General features: G+C 34.1%; 1 protein-coding gene across 1 annotated transcript; it reads right to left on the bottom strand.

Moving 5' to 3' along the window:
• Positions 1-5,543: 5,543 nt before the first annotated feature.
• LOC120356384 (pyridoxine/pyridoxamine 5'-phosphate oxidase-like) lies at positions 5,544-16,739 on the bottom strand (the record flags this gene model as incomplete). Its single annotated transcript, XM_039445317.1, has 5 exons — positions 5,544-5,775; positions 7,520-7,722; positions 11,885-11,956; positions 13,369-13,468; positions 16,579-16,739. Coding segments are annotated over 5 exons (660 nt in total), but the record flags the coding sequence as incomplete, so codon positions are not given.
• Between the last annotated feature and the right edge of the window lie 243 nt (positions 16,740-16,982).

Genomic DNA, 16,982 nt, shown 5'->3' with positions numbered 1-16,982 from the left:
ATCAGGATATCAATTCGATAGTGGAATGGACAAAGAAAAATGACCTTAAGATTAATCACATCAAAACACAACCCATTATAATAGGATATTTTCGTCTTATAAACAATTTGACCTTGAATCGATTCACAAAATTAGTGTAGACGGTAATGACATTCCTTACTGTAGCTCAGTTGAAAATTGGCGTTATTATGAATAATACTCTTGACTGGTCAGAACAAGTGAACAAAACTTGTAAAAGGTATTCTCAGCCATGCATGCATTGAAGAAAATGCACGATATCTCCCTAGAAACATGGTTCCATCTCTCATCTTCACACATTTAATGTATTGTAATTCTGTTCTTAACGATATGCAAGTCACTCTGAATGATAAACTACACGTTGCCAAAATATTGTCTACGTTTCGTCTACTCTCTCCAATGCATGATCATATCACCCCAGCCCACATTGCTATTTCAACATTAAGCTTCCCGATCAGAGGCTTTTTTGAATAGTCAAGCTTGTTAGAGATATCTTGAAATACGGAAATCTGAACTATTTTAAAGATGATTTCGAATTTGTCTCTGAAGGTAGGAGGATAGATGCTTCACATACTAGAACCGAGAAAGTACTTTAAGGAAAGTCTGATGAGCATGCTATCGATATGTTATGTTATAACACACTAGGCGATTAGAAGTCTATCTCATTTTAAAAAGCTATATGAGCATGCTATTACGTTTATAGCCTACTTGGCTATTAGTATCAGAAGTGGATCTCCTTTTGAACGCTATTTCCATTCTTGGGAACAATAATTCTTGGTGAATTTTGGAACTCAGCTCTTTAAACAAAACGACACCAACGACGCAAATATGAAAGTTACAAATTGTTTGGGAGAATCTAATCCACATAAACATTATAATGAGTGTCATCATAATATCCTATTATATTAAGCGAGCATTTCTGTATTATATATATCTTGTTATTTTTATTTCTGGCTATTTTTATATCTGGTTATTTTTATATCTGGTTATTTATGTTTAACGGATCTCGAAAACGGCTCTAACGATTCTCACGAGATTTGGAACATAGTAGGTTTATGATATAAAGATTCGATTGCTCTTGGTCTCATCCTTGTGAAAACTCGCTTAACGACATTAAAAAGATAATTCATCCTTGGCTGAAACAGCTGTGGATAGTAAAAAGTGAGTATGTGAAAAATCAGAATATCGCATCCCTGAAATTCATAAGATGACGTATAGCCAGCTGTGAAATATAAACACGATCATTTTAGAGAATTGTGTTCGTTTATCAATAAATAAAAATAACGAGCGAAGCTCGGTTCCCGATATTTGATATTATAACGGACATTCATCATAATCATGTTATTACTGACTAGCAGTTGACCCGTGCTCCGCAACGGTCTATTTAAAACTTGACAAACTGAAAACGTGACATACTAAAATCTTGAAGAATTTAAAATAAGTCTAGAACCATCCTCGGTGAATTATTAATCTATAGGAAAAATTTCAAGTTAATCAGTTGAATAGTTTAGATGTGATGATCCATGAAATCCATCATTCGTGGATTTCCATTGCCGTACGTGTATAAGCCAGTTCTTTCCTTTATTACATTATAGAAAATGCAATACTTATAGCTTGATACAAAATAATACGTTGAACAAAAATAGGTGATAGAGTAATGGTACTCCGCAAGGGTCGATAATTAAGAACTTGACAAACTGAAACTTGCCGAGTCAAATTCTTAAGAGTTTGAGGTAGACCTGTAACCATGCTCCGGTAATTAATAATCTGTATGCAAAATCTCAAGTTAATCAGCTCAGTAGTTCAGACGTGATGATGCGTCATTCGTGAATTTCCTACCCGTACGTGTATGAGCCAGCTCTTCTCTTTATCTCATTATAGAAAATGCAATACGGTATAGCTTAATACAAAATAATAGTTGAACAAAAATAGGTGATAGAGTACGGTAGTGGTACAGTTGAAACATCACAAGTAAAACAGTCCACTCGTTATTATCAAATCTTCAATAGAAACGGCACAATATAAATATAGAAAACATAACCAATATGAAAAACATGATTAGAAATGTAATAAGTATTCAAAAACTCACAAATTTTTATCAAAACATCAAATGAGATTTTTCAATACAATACATAATATATGGAACAGGAGTATTTTAGTAACATATAGCATTATTTTATAAAATCATGAAATACTTATTTGATTTAATACACTTACTCCTTTATTTATTCATCTATTTATTTATTTATTTATTTCATTGGCAATTACAGATCATAATTATAATAATTATAATTGATTGGGAGAAGACAACAGGCATAGCCCAAAACTGTCTTCTCCACAAATTTTTACAAATAAAAGTTTCAAATAAGAATAAGGTTAAGATTTCACTTTCACTTCAAATAGTCCAATTTCCACTTCAAAACTAATGACTAAACTAAAAATTTTGAACTTTGATATTAAAAAAACTGATTAAAAACAAAAATACTTCACTCAAATCTCTACAAATTGGAAATGTTTGAGTAATTTTGCAAAATTTTGAGCTAGAAAAGGAACACAACTTCATTATTAGCACAGCTGATTTTATATATATTTACAGCTGATTTTTTATTTATTATATAGCTACTCGTACAAAATGTCTTATAAGATTCTCATATAACTCGTTATAATGTATTCTCATTATATTCTCATTATACTCGTACAAAATGTCTCTATAAGATTCTCATTATAATTAATATATCCTGCCGGAGCCGCGTGAGGGCGGATGTGTGAACATCTTCAGGTCCTCCTTGTTTAAGTTTAAGTGGCTAATTGAAAAAAGTTTATAATTAGTATTTAACGAAAATCCTAAATAAATAAATAAATAATAAATAAAAAAAATAAATTAATTGCATTCTCTATTAAATCCATCTGAAAAAAGTTTATGTAATATCAGTGACTTCTTCTTGTGATCTGTGACACTGCCATCATGATAAAGTAAAGTGTGGTCTGTTTGACCAGCGATTTTCATTTCTCATGTTGAAATATACCGACTGACGCGATCTATCCAGGAATGGCCTGTTCTTTGATCGAGATATTAGATATATAAAGGTGATAGTACTCATTGGATGTCATCAATTTCTCTGAAATATACTATTCATATATTGAACAACTCATATTAAACCCTTGCTAGAATACATTCTTTATAGCTTGAAGAATTCAGATCTAAACCTCCATCTTGATCTTTTTATATAAAGAAATACTTGCAATTAATATGGGTTTTAACCAGAGACTATAAATGTAAAAACGTATAGATAGTATAGATTATAGTCTCTGGGTTTAATCATTGACTAAAGACATGTCTATAGCTTAGAGAAACAATAGCGTAATATACCTTATGCTATCGTTTCTCTATGTCCATAGTCAATGGTTTAACATACTTAGCCTTACAAAATTGCTCAAACGTTTTCCAATATTATAATAATATCTCAGAGTTGCATCAAGCAGCATTAGAAGCTGTGGGAGAGGTGGAAAGCAAGGGATCATACAAAAACTCATATTGGTGGGATGAAAATCTAAAGTCGCCAATTAAGGAGAAGGAGACGTTGTATCAGAGATGGCTAACAACACATGATCCCGAAGACAGGAAGGCATATTTGAGACAGAATACCTTGTTAAGAAAGAGGTGAAGAGAGGCGAAAAACAGATTTTGGGAACTAAAGTGTTATGAAATCGAAAATATGTTAGGTAGTTCAAAGTCTAGAGAAGCGTGGAAAACTATCAGGGGGCTGAGAGAGGATCGTAAAGAAAGAAGGCGAATACAGGTTATTGATTCAACAACATGGAAGGACTATTATCGGGATCTTTTGACGGAAAAAAGACCAATATTTCAAGAAGTTGAATATTGTCATGAAGAGGAAGACCATCCTATGCCAGAAATATCTCTGGAAGAAGTGGGAAAAGCCTTGCAGGGGATGAAAAAAAAACAAAGCCGCGGGTCCTGGAGGTTTACCTATAGAATTGCTGAAATTTGCTCCAAGCGGCATTTTAGAATACCTGACAAAGTGTTCAATCGATGTATTTCCACAACAACGGTGCCTAGAGAGTGGAAAGAGGCTTGGATCACATCAATATACAAGAAAGGGAACAGAGCCGAGTGTTCAAATTACAGAGGGATAAGCATAACAGCAGCTATGGGTAGGCTGTACGGACGTGTTTTGAAACAAAGACTTGAACTGGAAATGAGGAAATAGAAGAGCAAAGTGGTTTCCGTGCTGGTCGATCATGCACCGATAACCTATTCTGTATCAAACATCTGATGGAGAAAAAATTACAGAGAGGAAGAGAACTTCATGTTTTGTTTTTGGATCTGAAAAAAGCCTATGATAGTGTTCCAGTGAATAAGATATGGGAAGCTCTCAAAAAAGCGAGAATTAGTACTCCCCTCATCAATGCCATAAAAACTCTTTACAAGGATAGTAGTAGCAGGATAAAGATTGGAAACCAGCTGTCAGAAGAGTTTACTGTAAATAAAGGCCTTAGACAAGGTTGCCCCATCTCACCCACGCTTTTCAAGATATACGTAAGCCAAGCCTTGGAGGTGTGGTCACGCAAGTGTAGAAGTATGGGTGTACTACTAAATGAAGAAAATATATATACTCTACTTTTTGCAGATGACCAGGTCCTCCTAGCTGAAGATGAAGAGGATATGTCATATATGACAAGGAACTCATAGAGGAGTATAAAAAATGTGGCCTGGAAATCAGTGAAGAGAAATCGCAATATATGGTGGTGGAGGAGAAGGAAATTCATTGAACATTGACGAAACCACGGAAATTGCAAATGTCAAAGAATGCCGGTACTTAGGTATGACAATAAAAAATGATGGACGGGATGAGAGAGAGATTGGATACAGGATTGCAAAGGGGAGAGTTTTAACCAGGAAGCTACATTCAATACTTTGGACGGATGATATATCTGAAAGAGTAAAGAAACAGGTTTTCAAAACAATTGTGATGAGCTGTGTAACTTATGGGGCGGAAGTATGGACATTAACCAAGAGACTAAAACAAAGATTATTGGCTATGGAGATGAATTACTGGAGAAGATGTTGCCAGCTGACCTTGAGAGATAGGGTGAGAAATGAGGTTATAAGGGAGAAAATGAAATTGGACAGGTCAGTGGTGGATGAGGTGGAGGAAAAACAACTGCAGTGGTACGGACATCAGAAGAATGAGCCCCAGTCGCATACCAAGGAAGGTATATGAGTGGATTCCGGCTGAGAGGAGGAAACGAGGACGACCACGAACGTTTGGCAGCAAAACATAGAAGAGGTCATGGAGAGCAGGGGCATCCAACAAGACGTATGGAGAGATAGAGGCAGATGGCGTGTTGAGTGCGGGAAACGGCCGGGAAGGCTGTAAAAACCCGCGTATTAGGTATTAGGTTAGGTATAATAATATCTCTACATGGTCTACACTTTATTGTTTCAATCCATTAGTAGTACATATTCTTCATATTCAATCAATCATTATTCCAATATTGTTTGTGATAGATATTATTTTATTTTGTTAGGATGAAGCGATGAACACATAGGTTTGTAAGAATTCATTGAAGAATTATTATCGGAGTATATAGTATTGTCTTTCTCTCTCTGTTTAAGCGGCCAATCTCTTGATTTCCCATTCGTTTCCATTCTTGACATAGAGAAGTCGATCCGCGATTGTCTGGCCAAGTGACTCGTAAAACTCCATTGTGTAGGGGAAGATCTTGTAGGCCACACTAGAATAAAAAGATGAAAATGTCATTAAAACAAAATTGAACTTTATAGCAGAGAGCTGTGATTGGTAGAATGACCTACCAAGGTGAACGTCTGTCATTGCCCTAGACACTCCCACAAACAGCACATTAATGGCGGTTCAAGCATAAGACATAACAGCCGGTTAAATTTTAACCATTATTAATTCCATGAAGAAAGCTACATGAGCTACATGAAGAAACAAATAAACTTTTAGATCGATACTTTCAGGTCACTCAGCCACTAGAGCATCTGGACTAAGGCCCGGTGGCACAAAAGCCGGTTAAATTTTACCGTGATTAATTTCAAGAGAAACAATCAGAGAAGGCCTTTTGATAATACGGCTTCTCTGATTGGTTCTCGTAGATTAGACACGGTTAAAAATTAACCGGAACATAGACTATTAAGGTGAAATTTTTGTATCCATCTATTCGAACAACATTATCCAGAGCTTGAAAATCAGACACCATCAGACATATAATGAAACATTAATCTATATCATAGGAAACAATAGGCATTAAGTAGATATCACATGGTATAGGACGTTTATGTCGCAACTTTTACTGTTATCTCAAGCTGATAGTCCACGTAGTTCTCTCCTGTGAAGCTTTATGACGCTGGTAGTCTCTCATATTGTGCCGTTCTTACCCGGTCAAGACAGTAAAAAACGACAATAATCAACAGTAATTGGCTTGAGATAACAGTAAAAGTTGCGACATAAACGCCCTATACCATGGGATATCTACTCACGCTATTGTTCTCTAGTCTATATATATAAAAGCGAAATGGCACTCACTGACTGACTGACTCACTGACTCGCAGAACTAAAAATCTACCGGACCAAAAACGATCAAATTTTGTAGGTATGTTCAGTTGGCCCTCTAGAGGCGCATTAAGAACGTACCGTACTTGGAAAAATTACCAAAGATACGCCAAAATCTGCGTTTTTCATCGTTTTTTAGCGTTTTCTCAGCTTTATCGAGAACAAATGAACAGAAAATGTTCAAATTCAGTACAGAAGCTCAGCTAGGGTGTATTATTGTTGTGTTAGAGGGAATTTGCAATAACGTCAAAGATACGCCCAAAATCAGCGTTCTCTCAGTTCTTTCTCAAAGGGATGAGGGTGGTTTGAAAGTTGCATTTTCTTCTACCTCTAATCTTATTTTACTTAATTCATGAAAAATTCAAACTAACTTAACTGAAAATAATTACAAATTAGTCTGCAGTTTACAATTTCGATTCGTAATCATCATCAACATCATAATAAGCAGAGCAGACTGCAGTGTTGTGATAAATAATCGCCATGTTGTGACGTCATGCGACTGGAGGTTTAGAAGAACTGTTCACAGTGGTTCTCTTCCCGATGCCAATACATTAGATGGATAGAAGCATACGACGCAAAAAGTGGTATGAGCAGCAGTGTGACTGATGTGTGTGCCTTATCAGAGCCATAGTTAAAAGGGGTCTGGCAAACGACTCTGCAACGAACATCTATTTATGGGCGGGTTGTTAACTAATGGCTCTGTTAACTATGGGTGGCTTTATGTAGCGAATCTGCAACCGGGCATGAGTATAGTAATTGAGTGATAATCGATTTAGTATAATAATTGAAATAGAATAATAAAGTAAGATGAAAAAACAATATAGTAATCTATCAGGTCCTACTATATATCTGGGCAGTACATGGGAAGTCCTGATTCTATTCTCCTATGATTGTAATGAACTTACACATGTTCAGGCTTCTCCAGTTGAAGGTTGTTGTTCTCGACCTCCTGGTGAAGTTTGTCGTGGTGGTCTTTCATCTGCTTCCAGTCGACAGTCTTGCCCTGATGGCAGATGTGGGCGCGGATTTTGCAGAAGAGAGGCTCGATTTCGAAAATCTCCGCCATGTTGTCAGTTGGCAGTTGGACCACGTCACCTTCCACTCTCACCTGTCGAAATAATTTATATCATTTCAAATATGGAATAATGATTATTCCATGTCATCATTCATTAATTGATTTTCATCTTTATTAATTCACCTACATCATACAAAGAGTGTTCCACAAAAAATTCTACATGAAATTTTCAATAAAAATGTTCAGTAAATTCTTGTATCGACTTACTTTCGCATATTTGGTAATTTCAATTTTTTGTGAAAGTCAATAACTGGAAAACTATCAGCCAAAAACTAATTTTGAGGATAGAATGACAGATATATATATTGTGGAGCGTTTTTTTTTTTTTTTTGAAGGCTTCACACATGTAGAGTGAATCTTGCATTGAATTTCTGGTTGAGGTTATAAATTTGGTAACTGCGTGCGTGGACGCTAAGCGTACACCAGTCTGTTTGATTCACTACAAGATTCAATACAATTGTCGGAATCGCGGAGGCCTAAACGCTCGCTCACCCTTGATTCTTTAATGACAGATTGTATAGTGATGAAATTTTTATAAGCAGTGTAGCAATCGCTAAACACTGAAGACGGATATTTAAAATTATTACCTGTGAAGAATGAGCATACAAAATCATACAGGTCGAGCAAAAATCCGATGTAGATAATTACGGGACTGCCTCTAATAAGTTCCGAAGATTAAGATAGGGTACAAGGACCAGATATTGTTCGGAATATATTTCGAGAACAGAGTCTTGTCGGGTTTTAAGCTCCATTGTAGGAAATTATATGATCTCTGGCTGCATCTGCTGTACAATTGATGGTTCGCTCCTAAGTCGAGGTTGGTAACAGATAAAAGCTGATATATGAGCAGGTAAGGACAAAGAATAAATATCTCGATCTGACCCCACTCGCTACATCCACTTAGACCTGTTCCAATATCCAGCTTAATTCAATTATTTCAATGATCGTATTCGATCGGTTCTTGATGATATAGAACGTATCAGACACAATAATTGACAGGCTTAAGAAATAATCGAACTCAGAAAACGAATTAACAAAATTGAAATATATTATAATAAAATATGTGATCTCACAGTGCAGATTCAGAATGATTTACAGATGGAAAGTGGTTTAACATTAACAAAAATGATTAGCAGTTTCTTGTATTTGCATGATACCATGTGTGATTCGACAGAATTTTACAATGATAAAATTAACAGTTTTGGAAAAATAGTGAAAAATGAATTATAAATATTTTAAAATGCTCGGGATCGTGGTTCTGGCAGCGGAGGATAGTTAATCAACTACAAGTTCTTAAATTTCAAATTGAATAAATTCTAGGCTCTTAATAACTAATAAGCGCTTGTCGGCGTGGCCAATAATTTAACAAAGAAAAAATTTAGTTTTCTGCACTGTAATATTTTCGAAGCGTAGATTGGGGCCCCTTTAAACTTATAACTCACGTGAAATTCCTTGGCGGTCGTGATTTCTTCTTTAGATCAAAATCGTTTGATCGGCAGCGGGTCCAGGCTTCGGTCTCAGCACGTGGGGAATTTTAATTTAATATCTCCTTCACCAAATTAATTAAGGGATAATTTAACTTTAAACTTTTATTTATCGATTGATGAAAAATAGATTTACAAATAACAATTAGAATAGCCAAAATATTGGCTCACAAATAGAACATATAAAATCGAACGAAAATTTACAAATAAGTTTTGGTAACTATAACGAGGTCTGAACGGTGAGGATTTCAAAGGGAAGTGAAGTCTTTTTTCTAAGCTTCTTGGCTAGACCTTTCTTCTGAGAATCTCGGTGTAGTAAATTTGCATAAAAATTTGCCATTGGTAGAACGATTGTGACGTAGACATGACGTCAGTGGCAAGCAAGAGAATATAATTCCTTTAATTATGATAATAATTCAATTTATATAATTCTTAAAACCACTTAAGCTCCTCGACATAGTTCCTCTTATACAATGTATATGTGCTAGCATATATGATAAGGCAGGTTTGTTGTCTGATAGTAGATTAACATGTGTTGCTTTCAAACGATCACCTTTTTGGTGCTATTTCTATGCACTATGATTGGCTTAGGCTTGCCAAAGAGATTTAATTACCATGTGTTCAGTTGAAGTAATAATTAATAAATTAATATTATTATACAATTTTATTATGTCTGAGATTGTTATAATTAATTTCTGCTGTGTTTATCAATAATTACTGTTCAGATATGACCTAGTTGTTACAATAAGACCTGACATTATAATATAATTTCTTAAGTAATAAATAATTTCAACAATAATATAACATTTTATTTTTTATTCGAAATTCTTGGTCCTTTATTGATAGTTTTATAATTTTAGGAATGATATTATACCTTGCATGAAACTGGCATGACATTTGACAATACTTTGAATCAGTCAGCTGTGTTCGAACTGCTTAAAACATCTGATCGGCAGTAAAACAAGTGTAACCTCAAAATCAATGAGCAATTCATAAGTATTCGTGCTTTATTTGCAGAATAATTATAATTTATTGAATAATTTTCTAGAAATATTCAGTACAGAACGGTACTCTTATCTAATATACAGTTACTGATAAGTAAGCTTTATCGCTCGGTCGCTAACTATTCCTTTAGCAAATTCTTTCATTTAAAAGGTAATCACAATTTTCTCTCTTCTCATGAGATCTATTTGAAAGATTCATCACATATATATTTTTTTCGATATAGTTGAAAAACGTCAATTAACTAGAAAACCTATCAGTCAGAATCTAATTCTAAGGATATGTTTGAAAAAGGAAGAAATTTTGAAATAGCTTAATTATATTTTGTTCCTTTGTTTGACGTTTCTGAACTTCTATGAGCGATCAAAGTTGAAAAAGTACATTCGTTGAGTCCAAAGCCAAATTCAAACAGTGTGAAAAACATATTTTTTCCTCCACCTACTGGCTAAAGTACTTATTTACTCCCTGAAACATAATACTAAGTGTCACTTTTCGCTCTCGGTAGTAAAAACAGAAAAACAGAAAAACTCCTAGGGAGTAAAAGTGACTCCATTTAAATAACATGGGAAGCATCTCTATTTTAAAAACTTAAATTATAATAGGTTAGAAGTCTATGCTTCTCAGATGAGAAAGCATAAAGAGGTGTCTGTCATTGAGTCAAATGAATTCAATACCCAACCCAGAAATTTGATCAACTCATGAAATATGTTTGTATGATATTACTTCTTAATATTAGTAGACGATAAAAAATTTATAAAATTTTAAAATATCTTATTCTATTCAAAATACCAGCCAACAAATATTTTTGATCTGCAATTCAATCTGAACTGCGTGATCTGGAGTCAGCCATTTTTGGTAGACACCCAGCTGATATAATTGTGACACTTTTGCTAGATAGCGCAATCGGCAGTGCCAATCAGACGCCGCTGTTTAGGTTTTAGATTTTAGTTATGTTGTTAGGAACATTGTCACCAATACGTAAGTTATTAAAATGATTTTATTTGCAGTTTCTATAAAAAAATGTAGATGGAGGAAAAATGTTGTGTACATCACGAGTGAAAATACTTTTTCTCCCTCAGGAAAATGTTGCCCTCGGCTTCGCCTCGGGCTTCAAACTTTCCCTCGGGAGAAAAAAGTCGTACTTTTCACTCTAGATACATACAAAAATTTGTTTTTATAATTGCAACACATATCCAAATATCGACTAATGACTATCGGGGCCCAGATAGAGCGGTTCTCAGGCGTTTACAGACTGCGTTTTTTTAGTCGGCAGGGATAGGAATCTCTCGATTTGCTGATTGGGTTGCCGCCTGGAAAAACGCTTAAAAAACGCCTAAGGCTGGTCACACACCAATTAGTCAAGACAAGACTAGTCACGTTTAGTCACAATACTTTACATTGCTGTTTATGACGCAGCACACTGATTAGTCATTGCATTAGACATGTCTTCATAAGCAACTATGTAAAGTATTGTGACTAAACGTGACTAGTCTTGTCTGGATACTAGGTGGTGTAACCAGCCTAATATGGTCTGGTCATTCAAACAACATATCTCTTTCCCACGGTAGACTTCAACTTCCGCTTGTACGTCAATAATTTGTGAGAATGATATTAGATTTCATAGAAGAAAGATGGTGTTTTGTAATAAATAAACTTCAATTGATGTAGTTTTGAAAGAATATTTTTCAAAAATATGAAAACAACTTTACCTGTCTAGCTAGAATCTGGCTATCTTGCATGGTCACCCACAAGTACACCATTGAAGCATATGGATTCTCTTTCTGGAAAAATTGAAGCAAAACATGAATTATGATTCATACAACAACTTTAGATGAATAATTATTATTAAACGAGAATCCAAATTAAATGCTGTAATTCACCCCGAAGACTTTAACTACAGCATTCAATTTGGATTTTCGTTTAATAATTATTATAATAATAATTACAGCATTCAATTTGGATTTCGTTAATAATTATTATTAAACGAAATCCAAATTAAATGCTGTAATTCACCCCGAAGACTTCAATTACAGCATTAAATTTGGATTTTCGTTCAATAATAATTAATTCATTAGCATTTGAATAATAATTGCAATATCTCAGTAATTTCCATCTATAAACTTTAGATTGTTCTGATTTGTGATGATTTTTGATGGGTAGAAAATACCATTTCGACATTTCAATAGTTATTTTTATTTTGTTTCGTCTGAGCCGCTAATTAGGAGGGGCTTGTCAAGACCAATCGCAAGTAGTGTTGACCTTGGTAGGTCACGGTCGCGGCTTTGACCAATAGCGGAGCTCGATCGTTATCTATGAATACTGCCGCAATCTTCACTTGTAGTTTTAGATTACCAAGGATGATAATGATGTAACTACCGAACCGGTATCTCAATTTCTTATAAATTGAGATACCTGTTATATTGATGAATGTGAGTGACACATAAACCAGCTACATTATTTGGACTGTTGTTAAATTAGAATTGGAACCGTTTTGGGCTTATAAGCCTGTCGTACTTTTTTGTAAGTTGTGTAATTATGAATGATTAAATAAATAAGTAACATGCTATCATCTCTCACTGATATAAAAGTTGCCATACATAACATAAACAGTTATTATTCTTATACTTAATTCTTATTCTTATACTTGATTAAGAATAAGAAAAGATTTAATAAGAATAAGTTCTTATTACTCTCATCTTCAGCAGTGGTAGAATCCTCCACTTTTCGAAATTCTTCCCTATCCTTTGGAGTTTGCGGTTGGCCAATATCATTCTAGTCTTCTTATTCAGTAGGCTACTAAACATTTTCTCACCAATTCTTGTAAACATTTTCATAATTCATGATTTGGTCGTGAGTTTCTGGGAAATTGGGACTGACTCGATATACTTCTTACCTTATGAAAGGACTTTATAATGGATGAATATACTTTATAAATGGATGACTTCCATGTAGATGAATAAAATTAACGATTAGTCGGGAGTTTCTGGAAGATTTGAAGGAACCTTCAAGCTGAAGCTCATAAGAGGACTATAATAGAGATAAATATGTGAATATGAATATAATTAATGATTAATCGAGAGTTTCTGGAAAATTTGACAAAGATTTGAAGAAATATGATTCTACCTTATGAAAGGACTATATAATTAAATGTCGATGGATATAATTCGGGTTGGAAGAATGGATGTAGACTCACCAGATCTTTAGCCTTTCGACTCCTGTTATCTGTCATGATAACAAAGCCATCTTCGTCAAGTCTTCTCAGTATAAGAGTTCTGGAGCTCACTTGCCCTTGTCTGAAAAATAATCATTGATGATCAATTAATAAAAACATTTCATGTATGTTTTGTTCAACATGATATTACTTGATCGTTTTTTCTTGAGCTGGAAAATGAATGATTGGTGATTAATCCATTGTAACATTCTATGTATGTTTTAAAAATATATATAAATATTGAATGAAAAAGACTAAGTAATTGTCAAAAAACCACTGATTTATTGCTACTTAGAAAGACCAGTTTCGGTTATTACACCATTGTCAATCTCTGATAAACTCCGTGATGGTGTAATAACCGAAACCGGTCTTTCTAAGTAGCAATAAATCAGTGTTTTTTTGACAATTCTTAGTCTTTTTCATTCAATATGAATAATTACCACAATATCAACTTCTCAACTACACAAAAAATATATATAAATCTCAGTACCCTTTTAAATTATTTTGTACGACATGTTTCCGAAACAGCCGAAACATGTCGTGCAAAATAATTTAAAAGGGTACTCAGATTTATACTTTTATTTACATTAAAAGTAGCCCTAGCGAAAAAAGGCAATAAAACGTATGTATTGTTTAACATGATTTCACTATTTACTCGATAATTTTCTCTTGAACTGTTCAGTTAATTTTCATCAATATTCAAAAGACAGTTGGAGATTGTTCGTCGTGGATTTAAATTTTCACTTTCCTTTCCCTATTACCATAGGTAAGGAAAGTATTGCTTTCCGAAAAAAATTAAGGTACCCCACTTGACGTTTCAAGGTCCCCTGATTCCAAAAAAGAGGGTTTTGGGTATTGGTCTGTATGTGTGTGTGTGTGTGTGTACACGATATCTCTTCTCCCAATAAACGGAATGACTTGAAATTTGGAACTTGAGGTCCTTACAATATGAGGATTCGACACGAACAATTTCGATCCAATGCAATTCAAGATGGCGGCTAAAATGGAGAAAATGTTGTCAAATACAGGGTTTTTCGCGATTTTCTCGAAAACGGCTCCAACGATTTTGATCAAACTCATACCTAGAATAGTCATTGATAAGCTCTATCAACTGCCAGAAGTCACATATCTGTGAAAATTCCAGGAGCTCCGCCCCATCTATGCAAAGTTTGATTTTAGATTCCCAACTATCAGGCTTCAGATACAATTCAAACAAAAAAATCCAAGTGGAAAAGATTAAGCATGAAAATCTCTTCAATCTATGTTCAATAACAATTTAACCTAAGATTTTAAATAAGCTCGAAATTCGAGAAAATGTTATTATTTCAATTGCAAACTGTTGGCAACTGTTGGTTCTATTAAATCATTCGCTATGAAGAGATAGCAGATTTCGTGTGTCTCCAGCGTTATTGTCCTGTCACCAGCTGGCTTGGATCTTTGAATAGTAGACTTGAGATGCGCGTGTACACTAGCGTCAGGTGATAAATTTTCATAACGGCAAGGAAAGTTGTGTGAGTGCGCCACACCAGATTTTTCATCTTCAAATAAGAAAGAATTCAATCCTAACTTACAAGCTTCGTCGAGTTTCTACATTTTACAAGCAAGTTTCTTCCAAATGTTCAAGAATCCTATGTACAACAGTTATTTTTTAAATAATTATCATCAAATTTGAAAAATATTATTTCCATCTGTAGTTTTTTTTTGCTCTGATATTTAATAAACAATATCCCGTTCTCCATGAACTATGCATATGAACTTGAAGGACATAATATAGGTACAGACCCGGTACAAGATATATCAGCTTGGTATATAATTCAATCTTGTAGGTACTGATTATTCTCAATAATAATATCGGATATCCATAATAGATTGGGAATTAGATTACCCAATATTCAATTTCGGTATCAAGCTATAAACCATTCCTTATTGTATGAATATTGATAAGAGACTAATCCGTGCATCGAAAACAGAACAAATTTCAGCTCAAAGTTTATCAATGATTGTCCTATACAAGATTGAATTAATATAGGGATATGATCATATTATATGGGGTTATAAATTGTATATATTCTATAATATAACAATGATTGAAGTCACTGCTTATAGCTGGCAAAACCAAGCAAGGCATGGATAAAGTTTATCTTCAATCACATTAGAGAAACATAGGGTTCTCGAAGCAATACAATGAAGATTAATTAATAGAAAACAATAGATAACATGATGATTCTATTTTGCATAACAATTTTATCTCGTTGAATACACCGTTGGGTTTGAAACTAATCCATTCAATTCAGGTACTGCAAAATGGATCAGAATAATTGAAATGTAAATTCTGTTATTTAAAGAGCCAGTGATAGAGTCAAATTTTGAGTTAAGTTGAGGAAGTGATAATTATTGATTACAAAACAAAATATGATTATGATAGAACTGATAGCTTGAGGGTTAGTAGAGGTGAAAACGAAGGGATCATCGCTAGAATAGATAACAATATCAGCACATGAATGGGGATAAATTATAAGCTGTTGTTTATGTTGTTACTCTTCAGTGATATCAGCTTTAAAATCTATTGTTTGGAAATAATGTTGGAAATATTTGATGAAAATGAAATGAAAAAAAATGATTTGAAAAATGTTTGGAAATAATGGATTGAAGACGTTGAAGAGAATAGAGAGATTGCATTTAAGAAAGACAAAGGAATAGTACAATATTATGATAATGATTCGATTTATAATAGCCAAATTGATAATTTTGATCATATTTCATTTTCAATAGTTGAAAACTGTCTCAACAACAAATCCAAATCAAAGTAATAATTAATTCACTCTAAAGTCAAGTGAAGCCCATGCTAAGCTGCAGATGAACGTGTAAATGGAGCCATTTGATTGGTAGTTGGCTGACCAATCACAGCGGAATGCTGTTATTGGCCGAGACAAGACACGCCCAAGACACATCGAATAGTTTTATTCTCAGAGCATTCATTTGGACTTTTAATGTTACCTAAATTTGGGAGAGAAATCGTACAAGGTATTCTTAGTTTTTCTCTCCCGATCTGTGCTTCATTGTAAAAAAAGAATAAATGAAGAATACTGAGACTATTTCCAGTTCATAAAATATACTTACTCCAATCATTAAATGTGTTGGGTAATGTAAATTGGAATAATTACTTTCTCTGTATGATTTGAATTTACTCACTTATTAGCGGTGGAGAGTGTAAGAGCTTTTGATGCAATTTGGTTGTCGGGAATCTCATGATCTTTGTACCAATCTTTGAAGAGCGAGAAGGGACTCTTGTAGTTGGTCTCAATTTTGTGGAGGTCGGTTGATTCTTTCTCTGTAGGTTTCACATTATCCGTCTGGAAAGTGATAAAAAACAAGTAAAAATCAACGAAATTGATCGTTCAATCAGAATTTATTGATAATAGAGTAATTTATTCTTAAAATAGAGAAAAAGAGTGCAAGAAACAAGAACCCTGAACTCTGCAATTGGATTAATAAGTTGAGAATTAAGATCGAACTGCAAAGCTAGAAGAACAAAATAAGAATACTAGTGGGGAGAGAGATGGGGTAGGAGAAAAAGGATGAATGAGGTGAGATAA

This window comes from Nilaparvata lugens, unplaced genomic scaffold, assembly GCF_014356525.2.
Source record: "Nilaparvata lugens isolate BPH unplaced genomic scaffold, ASM1435652v1 scaffold6618, whole genome shotgun sequence".
Lineage (NCBI taxonomy): Eukaryota > Metazoa > Arthropoda > Insecta > Hemiptera > Delphacidae > Nilaparvata > Nilaparvata lugens.
The sequence above is the reverse complement of the archived record's forward strand: the minus strand, read 5'-3'. Positions and strand labels throughout refer to the sequence as shown.